Source organism: Sphaeramia orbicularis, chromosome 6 (genome assembly GCF_902148855.1).
Source record: "Sphaeramia orbicularis chromosome 6, fSphaOr1.1, whole genome shotgun sequence".
NCBI classification, from domain to species: domain Eukaryota; kingdom Metazoa; phylum Chordata; class Actinopteri; order Kurtiformes; family Apogonidae; genus Sphaeramia; species Sphaeramia orbicularis.
In genome coordinates, this window is record NC_043962.1 from 7,093,474 (window position 1) to 7,104,676 (window position 11,203).

Here is an 11,203-nt window from a genome sequence, read left to right on the forward strand (position 1 = left end):
GTTTTTGTTTGCACTTGTGAGCCAGATTGGAGGCAGGTGAGTAGGCGTTAGCAGTTGTTGCTGTCCTTGAAGGTGAACGTGTGTGTCTGTCTCTCACCTGTGAAGCAGACGGGACACTTGAAGGTACCTCCCATGCCTTCGAAGCTGTGCTCTATCAGGTGGCAAAGCAGCTTGGCAGGTGAATCAAACATCTGGTTACACAGCTTGCACTCGTGATTGATGCCCTCCTCTGCAAATAGGAAGACAGACACGCATGTGTAGGCAAGTTTAGGCAACACCGAAACAGGAACATATGACATCATTTTAGGATATTTACACAACGCTCACAGACAGATGTCTTCTGCACGTACAGCGATCAGAAACTGTCGGACGCTGTCAGAAGTTGACATTCAGTAATCCAGACAAAAAAAAAAAAAAAGGAGTGAGTGGATGGAGATGAAGAAGATACATGTGTAGAGCTTTACGTGAAGTGACATGTAGGACGTGGCTATAACCAGATGCAACACAACGTTAAAAAAAATGAGATTTTTTTTTTTTTTTTTACGTTAGCAGAACCAGTAGGGTCTGTTAGTCTTTTAGTCTGTGTTGGTATTTCCAATCCAATCCAACTTTATTTGTAAAGCACTTTAAAACAACCACAGTGGACCAAAGTGCTGCACAGAAAAATAAATAAAAACCAAAATAACAGAATAAAATACAAGAATAGATTAAAAGACATAGAACAACTGTAAAAAAAACACATCATGTCTACAGCTGCAACATGTCCGGTTCATGAGGATTTGACATAAAAACATCAATATTTATTATTATTTACAGTCAGAGCACGAAAAATATTCTAGAAATTTAGAAGTAGAACATTTAAAATCATAGTCATAGATTTAAAAAAAAAAAATCAGTGTTGAGAGAATTTAAGTCCAAACCATCTCTGAGACATTTTGGAAACAAAGATAATAATTTAACCCAAACTAACCAATGCAATGATATTTAGCCCATAATATAAAACTATATTCTGACATTAGTCATTATTGTTTTGTATCCCAGACCCCTGTTAGAAAAGAAACACCTGAATTCAACGTGTCCGAATGTTTTTTTTTTTTTAAACAAATTTCATTGATCATCAAGGTCAAACATTGATCACATACGATCATGAACAGTCCTTAATAACAAAGCTCATTTAATCATGTTCGTTACTGTACCAGTTAATTTCCAAGTAGGAAAGGAAAAAAATGAATGAAAGTCAAAGCTAGAGAAGGGAAGAAAAAACACTAAACTAAACTAAACAAACAAGAAAAAACCCAACATATACCCCCCCCCAAAAAAAAAAATCATGCCCACATACTTTTGTCCATACACTGTAAAAAAAAATCTGTAATTTAACAGAATTTTCACTGTTTATTTTACAGATTTTTCCTGTATTTTTAAGATACAGGAAAATATCAATGAAATGACCAAAATAGACTGTGATTTTACATGTCAAATGTACTATAGCATGAAAAAACTGTAACTGTGAATAACCATAAAATTTCCATTTTTTTAAAAGAATTTTTTTTTTTTCACAGAAAAATACAGTTAAAATATATTTGCAAATGTATTGTAATGTCACAAATATTTCTTTTCTATTTATGAGATTAAACTGTTAATTTAAAGTCTAATACTGTAAAAAAATAATAAAACGAGATAAAATTACTGACAATTAACCGTAAAAGAAGTTTTTGTTCTGTAAGTTTAACAAGACTTGTTGCTTAATTAACAAATATCTTGTGTAATTACAGGAGGTTTCACAACAAAAATGTTGAATAAATGTATTTTTGTGAATGTATAACATGTATAAGCACTGATAAACTGTCCAAATACAGTTTTTATCAGTGGATTGGACAACTTAGTCTCACTGAAAATTATTTATAATTTTTATATATTTATAGGTAATTTGTTTTAATACATGTAAATATTCTTTATTAAACATGAAAAAGTAAAAAAATGTAAAGTTAGGGCAAAAAACTGTATTTTAATGATGGAAAATTACTGTATTTTTATGAAATGGTTATTTTCCATTATTTTACAGTATTTTTTGTGGCACCCCTGCTGCCGGAATAGTACAGTTTTTTTTTTTTTATGTTTTTTTTTTTTTTTTTTTTTTTTACAGTGTATAGCGTGTGTTGAACTAAAACAAATTCACTTTTTTCCCTAAACTAAGTTACGTAGTTCTTCTGTAAAGTGTTCTTTGGGGGTAAAAGCCGCTCTTTAAAGGTAAATAACTGGTATATGTATGCATGTCTAAGTGTCAGTGCAGTTCTAAATAGATGTGACATAGTGTCGGTTGCGTTGCACTCGTCTGCAGAGCTGCTTGTTTTCTTTACCCATCACTCGCTCACTCACACCAACCCCAGTGCCACGTCTGCCCCAACTGGTAATTGCCTGTCCTCCCCACCGGGGCTGTGGATGATTTACCCTTCCTGTACAGCCACCCCTCGTTCCCTCCCTCTGTCCTCGTTATCTACCCCCCCTCCCCCTTTCTCCCCTCACTCATCCATGCCTCAGCTTCACCCATTCCTCCCTCCGTCTCCCCCTCACAGCCTCTCTTGGTCCATCACTTACTGATTAATTTGTGTGGGCTCCATTTCAAACCCCTCAGCTCTTCTACTTCTCTGTTTTTTCGTTCTATGAGGATCTCTTTTCCAGTCAGACAGTCGGCTTTAATGGCCAACTGTTTTCCCCTAATATTTTCTCTGAATAACACCTCACATCATATCCATATATTGGAAAACTCTTTGATCCAGAGGCCTGTTGTAGCAGCAGCACGATTCCCAATATTTATCCATTTTTAGCGGCTAACCTCCGTCACATCATGGTTTCATAATGAACTGAAAAATATTATTGCACTTTAACCCCTGTAGCCCTATCGGCCCACCGGTGGGCCTAAAAAAATTATATTAATATTCATCTACTATAAAAATATAATAAATCAGGACAATGGATGTTTTTTTCAACTTTTACTCAAAGTTTAGACCCTAATGTTAATAAAAGTACATCAAAAGTATATTTTAGTGCAAACTTTAATGTTCAAACATGATTTTTAATCTTTGTGGGGTGAAATATACGCTATTAAAAATCTCCGACACGAACAATTAATTTATGCATATCATCGTCAATCCAGTCGAAAAAAAACAGGCGAGGATAAAAAAATTCTAATTTCTCTTTTAGTTTGTTACAGTTTACTCAGGCATAGTAACAGATACAATATTTTAGACAATGAGAATAGATTCTGTGAGGTCTGTAAATGTCCATAGACACCAAGAACATCCATATGAACCTTATTATTGTGGGGTAATTCTTCATTTACTTTGGGTATGTCTGTTTAGGCGTTTTTCCCCTGAAATTATGGTCAGGGTTCAGCACTGCACTTGTATTATATTGACAAAACTTCAATAAAAAGATCTTGATAAAAAAAAAAAAAGACGAATACCACTCCTTTAAGTGCATGTAAACGCGTTAGATTGCATTATTACGATTATCTGATTACTCCCAGTTGTCGGACTTCTATAGTTATGGAAACAGGTTCAATTATAACAAAACCAGAATCTGTTATTTCTTCTTAATAAAAGTCTCCATGTCCTGTGTGTGTGTGTGTGTATGTGTGTGTGTGTGTGTGTGTTTGGGTGTATCTAGGTTTATTTTCAGGAGGTGTGAGTGACATCACCGCACCCACGGTGAAAGGCCAGATGAAAGGTGGGCGTCACAAACAGACACACACTCACGAATACACACCCTGCGAAGATGAGGTTTCCTGCCTGTTGTCCTTATCACTATTGTACCATACAGGCCCGATGCCCCAGTCGCCCACACACACACACACACACACACACGCACACACACACACACCACATGGGGCTGCACACACACACATACACACACACACACACACACACACACACGCATGGCCCAGCACTGTACAGCCCGGAGACATCAGATGGTGTCTTCTGTGGGCCAATCTGTGACCCCTTGTGGAGTTTCTCTCTCTCTCACACACACACAAACACACACACACACACACAAACAAACAAACACACACACACACACACACACACAAACATGCCTGACTTACAGATACACACAGACTTAATGGTGAACACAGACTGTGTCACTTTATCTCATGTGCTATAAGTGTGCAGAAGGTGCAGGGGGGGTCGCGGGGTTAATGTCTTCAATCGTACATCCATGGCGCCCATACTGACCAACACACACACACACACAGACACACACACACACACACAGATTACTATCAATCCTCACCTCAAAGGCCGACACAAGGGTACCCTAATCCTGTCTCAATGGCTGTGTATGTGTGTGTGTGTGTGTGTGTGTGTTGGGTGCCACATGGGCTTATATGGATGAGGTGGTATGCAGCTCCAGGCCCCGGTGCCCAAACATGGCCGGTCCACACACAAACCTCAAAGAATTGTGGGAGGTGTGGGGCGCTGGTGAGTCGGTGACACACTGGGACAGATAGAGGTTCATTATCATTTACCAGGAGATTGAAACAGCTGGAGGGAATCACACGGAGCGAGGCACAGAGCGAGGGAGGGAGGGAGGGGTCTGCGGCGCTACCTGATTTTCTTTCACCTTCATTCTTTGGTTTTTCTTGTATCGCAAAAAAACAAAAACTACACTGTGAAAACATGTAACTGCCTTAAAATGGAAGGAGATTCATGGAACTACCTCTGGTCAACGGATCACAGAGCTGTCATCTAATTTAACACTGGATAAATGGACTTACACGGCAAGAGGAAAGATTGAGGACTTTAATAAGATGTGGTCTTCTTCCTAACCTTCATGAAAAACCTAAAAGTGCAAATGCCTAGAACTGGACAGGGGCAATGTTAACATTATACGTCAGTTTATCATTTACAGATGCACTTTACAACAGAATATTGATAAAATTGCACTTATTTCTCTTAAGACATTGCCGGTTGTTTATATTTGTTCAGATTATTCACATTATTTTGTGAAAAAATAGCATAAATGTAAACATTTTCCATTTAATTTGATGATTTTTTTTACACTAAAACAAAGAGAAAAGAATTAAGCTGTCATTATTTATAGGTTATGATGATAGTATTTTACTGGTCTGACTCACTTGAGACCACATTTGTTCAGGTTATTCACATTTTTTGTGAAAGAATACTTTGGAAATGTAAACATTAGCAGGCAATTTTACTTTTTTACACTAAAACAAAGAGAAAAGAATTAAGTTGTCATTATTTATAGGTTGTCATGACAGTATTTTACTGGTCTGACTCACTTACGTCCACATTTGTTTGGGTTATTCACATTTTTAACAAAAGAACACTTTGCAAATGTAAACATTTTCCATTTAATTTTACTTTTTTGCACTAAAACAAAGAGAAAAGAATTAAGTTGTCATTATTTATAGGTTATCATGATAGTATTTTACTGGTCTGACTCACTTAAGTTCACATTTGTTCGGGTTATTCACATTTTTTGTGAAATAATAGTTTGTAAATTTAAACATTATCATGCAATTTTACTTCTTTTACACTACAACAAAGAGAAAAGTATTAAGTTGTCATTATTTATAGGTCATAATGATAGTATTTTACTGGTGTGACTCACCTAAGTCTACATTTGTTCAGGTTATTCACATTTTTTGTGAGAGAATAGTTTGTAAATGTACACATTATCATCCAATTTTAACCTTTTACAGTAAAACAAAGAATGATGAGAGTATTTTACTGGTCTAACTGATCTGAGATCAAATTTGGCTGCATGTGACCCCTGAACTACAATATTTTACATCCTTGGTTGTTAATATTTTCAGTGTCATTTTATCATTTCACATACTCATCCTATGGGCCGGATCGGAGCCTTTGACGGACCGGTTTGGCCCATGGGCCGTATGTTTGACACCTCTGATGTAATGCTTTGACTGAACAAGAAAAAAAAAAAAGACAAATAAAATCAGGAACAAGACATAAAGACACAGAAGCAGCACAAACAGAGGCAGAGGGTGAATCAGAAAGTAATGCCTACGCTTCAGTGATCTCAGTGTGTGTGTGTGTTTGTGTGTGTTTTGGGACTCTGTGTGCAAAGGCACCTTAAAGGTTCTGCCCTCAGTAGGGGCAACGCTCCCTTCAGAAGTTGCCTTGTACTCTCCCACGCTGCCAGGATCAGAGGAAGTGGTCAAACATCGGCTACCTTTAAATATGTACAATAATGTGCCTATTATCCCAACATTCTAAAACCCTCCCCCCCGGTTCGGCTTTTCTGTCGCCTTGTAAAATGGAGTTTGAGACACTTTTGAAAGTAAGTTTTCTGACAAAATCCACCCAAATCACTCCAACTAAGGCCATAACTGCATCTGTTTCATCAGGTGTTACGTTATGTTCTAATTTCACTGCTATTTTATTTGAAATTGTTCCTGCTGTTGTGCGATTTTATAATGAGAATTTTATTTGAAATTGGGAGTGGGAAATATTGATGTTTTTATCTCAAATCCTCATGAACAGGACATCTTACAGCTGTAGACATGATGTGTCCCAATATTTATGTCCATATAGTTTATAAACATCAATATTTCCTTAAAGTTTAATGGTAGAATTTTCTTCCTTAGTGAGATATGAAGAAAGTAGATGGCTAGTTGTGGTAGAAAATTATTATTTACAGTCAGAGCAGGAAAAATATTCAAGAAATTTAGAGGAAGAACACTTAAATCATTGTCATGGATAAAAAAAAAAAATCAATGTTGAGAGAAACTAAGTCCAAACCATCTACGAGTCATTTTGGAAACAAAGATAACCCAAACTCACCCAAACTAACCAATGCAATGATATTTATCCCATAATATAAAACTATATTCTGACATTAGTCATTATTGTTTTGTATCCCAGACCCCTGTTAGAAAAGAAACACCTGAATTCAACATGTCCACATACTTTTGTCCACATAGTGTATATCAGTAATTCGTTCAGTGTTAAATGTATGAATGGAGCCAAACTGTGAAACTAAAATAGATCTATTTAAAATGCAAATTCTTTCTCAGTGAGATGTGAACAAAGTTAGATGTAGTAGAAAATTATTATTTACAGTCAGAGCAGGAAAAATATTAAAGAAATTTAGAGGAAGAACATTTAAAATCCTAGTCATGGATAAAAACAAACAAACAGTCCATATAGTTTATAATCATCAATATTTCCTTAAAGTTTAATGGTAGACTTTAACTAACCAATGCAATGCAATGATATTTATCTCATAATATAAAACTCTGTTCTGACATTAGTCATTGTTTTGTATCCCAGACCCGTGTTAGAAAATAAACACCTGTGTCCCAATACTTTTGTCCATATAGTTTATAAACATCAATATTTCCTTAAAGTTTAATGGTAGACTTTTCTTCCTCAGTGAGATGTGATGACAGTAGATGGTTAGATGTGGGAGAAAATTATTATTTAGGGAAAAATATTTGAGAAATTACATTTAAAATCAGACCCATGGATTATAAAAAAAAACAAAAAAAACAAACAAACAAAAAAATCAATGTTGAGAGAAATGAAGTCAAAACCATCTCTGATGCATTTTGGAAACAAAGACAATAATTTAACCCAAAACTAACCAATACAATGATATTTATCCCATCATATAAAACTATATTCTGACATTAGTCATTATTATTTTGTATCCCAGACCCCTGTTAGAAAAGAAACACCTGTGTCCCAATACTTTTGTCCATACAGGTTATGATCATCAATATTTCCTTAAAGTTTAATAGTAGTTTTTTTCTTCCTCAGTGAGATGTGATGAAAGTTAGTTGTGGTAGAAAATTATTATTTACAGTCAAAGCAGGAAAAATATTATAGAAATTTAGAGGAAGAACATTTCAAATCAGTCATGGATAAAAACAAACAAACAAACAAACAAACAAAAAACCAAACAGTCCATATAGTTTATGGGAGATTTTTACAAACCAATGCACTGATATTTATCCCATAATATAAAACTATATTCTAACATTAGTCATTATTGTTTTGTTTCCCAGACCCCTGTTAGAAAACAAACACCTGCGTCCCAATACTTTTGTCCACATAGGTTATAATCATCAATATTTCCTTAAACTTTAATGGGAGATTTTAACGAACAAATGCACTGATATTCATCCCATAATATACAATAAAACTATATTATTTCCTTTCCCAGACCCCAGGTAGAAAACAAACACCTGCGTCCCAATACTTTTGTCCGTGTCGTGCTCATGCCGTAAACGCGACAGAAACATCCTATAGACTCTAGTTAGGAGTCTATGAATTACATACTTAGTGAAAAGTGTCGACGGATTGAAAAAAAAAAAGATAAAACTAGGAGTGGGAGAGAGAGAGGAATGGAAACAGACAGGGAGGGCGAGCGAGTGAGAACTGAAGGGAAAACAGTGAGGTGCACAGAGATAATTGGGCTGTCCGGAACAAGGGCATGGAGAGAGAGGCCTCCAACGCCTCTGTGTGTGTGTGTGTGTGTGTGTGTCCCATGAAAGAGTTCTCTTTTCTGACAAATACATTGTTTTGATCAGTGTGTGTGTGCGGGGACGGCGGTCTCTGTGTGCCGTCCCCCCTCTGAGACCCGGACCGTGTGTATGTGACCCATAGTGAGATGACAGAGTCGTAGAGCGTCCCGCCGTTACGCTTTGTCTCACAGAGTGCATTTGATCCACACACACACACACACACACACACATACACACACACACACACACACACACACACACACACACACACTCAGCCCTGGGAGGCCGATGCTGGGACGGAGAACACAGGGGAGGGAGAGAGAGAGAGGGATGAGAAGAAAGACACAGAGAGAGAGAAAAGTCAACTGGGGAAGGGGGGAAGAGGAGAGGAGAGGGGGGAGGGGGGGCGGGGGGGGGGAGTGAAGGTTAGGACTCGGAGTTTGCTGCTAAACAACAAAAATCAACTTTTCGTGGCGTGTGAATGAACATGAAAGCAAATGATGAGTCGAACCTCTGCCAAGGAGGGTCTGATGGTACTGCTGAGAGTGAGTGAGTCTGAGAGAAGAACTGAGAACGGATAGAAGAGGACAGCATAGAAGAGAAGAGAATAGAACAGGATAGAAGAGAATAGAACTGAACAGGATAGAAGAGAAGAGAACAGGATAGAATAGAATGCAACTGAACAGGATAGAAGAGAATAGAATAGAACTGAACGGGATAGAATAGAATAGAACTAAATAGAATAGAATAGGACAGGATAGAATAGAATAGAACTGAACAGGATAGAAGAGAATAGAACTAAATAGAATAGAATAGAATAGAATAGAATAGAATAGAATAGAATAGAATAGAATAGAATCGAACAGAACAGGATAGAATAGAATAGAACTGAACAGGATAGAAGAGAATAGAACTAAATAGAAGAGAAGAGAATAGAATAAAACTGAACAGGTTAGAATAGAATAGAATAGGACAGGATAGAATAGAATAGAACTGAACAGGATAGAAGAGAATAGAACTAAATAGAATAGAATAGAATAGAATCGAACAGAACAGGATAGAATAGAATAGAACTGAACAGGATAGAAGAGAATAGAACTAAATAGAAGAGAAGAGAATAGAATAAAACTGAACAGGTTAGAATAGAATAGAATAGAATAGAATAGGGCAGAACAGAATAAAACAATAAAATAGAATAGAATAGAATAGAATAGAATAGAACAGAATAAAACAATAGAATAGAATAGAATAGAATAGAATAGAATAGAATAGAATAGAATAGAACAATAGAATAGAACAGGGCAGAACAGAATAAAACAATAGAATAGAATAGAAAAGAATAGAGCAGGGCAGAATAGAATAGAATAGAATAGAACACAATACAATAGAGTAGAACAGAATAGAACAGAAAAGACCGAACAGAAAAGGATAGAATAGAGTAGAACAGAAAAGACAGAGCAGAATTTAAAAAAACCCAAAACATAACAGATTAGAACAGAATAGAATGGATCAGAATAAATACTACTGAAATTCTACTAAAATCTACCAAAAGCTAGCTCTGTAGTACAGATATAGAACATATAAGGATACACACTGGGTCAAATTAAAACACACGGTGCGTGGGTTGTGATTATTGCCATTAAATAGAAATCTTTCCGTACTCATGCTCCTTACCTCATTGTGTCCTGCAGTTTTTCAGGTTTATATCAAGTCTCATGTTTTTATATACAGTCTTCGTTTTTGTATTGTATGTGGATTTAAACCATACTTCATCTGTTTCATTGTGACTGCTGAAAAAGCTGATGCTGAAGTGTTTCTAAATGTACTGTAACAATGACAGTAAAGTTCTGTTCTATTCCATTCTTCTGGGATTAGATGAATTATGGGGTCGTGGGGTCTTCCTGGAGGTATGTACTTATTTTTTTATTAAATTACACACATGGTTTCTGTGGAGTTCCAGTCACTAACGACACACGTCCGGTTCATACGTTCTAACACATGCATGGTTTGACACAACTCCGTCCATATGAGTCAGTGAACATTAAACTGTGAGAATCTGAAACTTTCCAGTCTGATTAGTCAAAGGCTTGTTCCAGCTGTGCCAACAATTCCCATAATGCACAGCTGGCGGTACTTGACTGGTTGCTATGCCAACTCTTGTGGTATCCAGGACACTAGTTAAGATATTTGTCCCTGATTTTTTTTTTTTTTACTTTAAAAAGCATAACACAGCTTAAAGTAGGGCTTGGCCGATGTTTATTTAAAGGCTGATGGTAAAACGGTCACAGATCGAGGTGAACAATAAATAATAATGTTTGGAAATAATGTTCATTTGAAGTAGAAAACAAAACCTTTGTGCTGAAATTTACACAAACTTTAAAAGAAAATGTTGTTGAAATGTCTTTTAAGGATATGACCCATTAAATAAAAGAGAAGTTTAAGAACAAAAAAGTTATTAGAAAGTTATCTGATATTTATAGAACAAAATAAACCAAATTGTGACTCAAAGTATTATAAAATAATTAAAGTAAAAATAAATACGACAACACTTAACCCATAAAGACCCAAACATCCACTGTTCTAAAATGTTTAATAACTTCTGATCCATTAATCTTATCAATCCATGTAAATAATTGGTGTAAAATACAGTTCTTCATGTTTTCATGGTCATCAGATATGACCCATTTGGACATT

The 11,203-nt window shown here is 36.0% G+C and overlaps 1 protein-coding gene across 2 annotated transcripts in view; it reads right to left on the reverse strand.

Moving 5' to 3' along the window:
• znf423 (zinc finger protein 423) overlaps positions 1-11,203 on the reverse strand; it is a 442,387-nt gene that overhangs the window by 49,848 nt on the left and 381,336 nt on the right. For both annotated transcript variants that reach the window (XM_030136142.1, XM_030136141.1), the window contains one exon: positions 98-229. In XM_030136142.1, the coding sequence (XP_029992002.1) occupies positions 98-229 (132 nt within the window). The remainder of the gene's footprint in view (positions 1-97; positions 230-11,203) is intronic.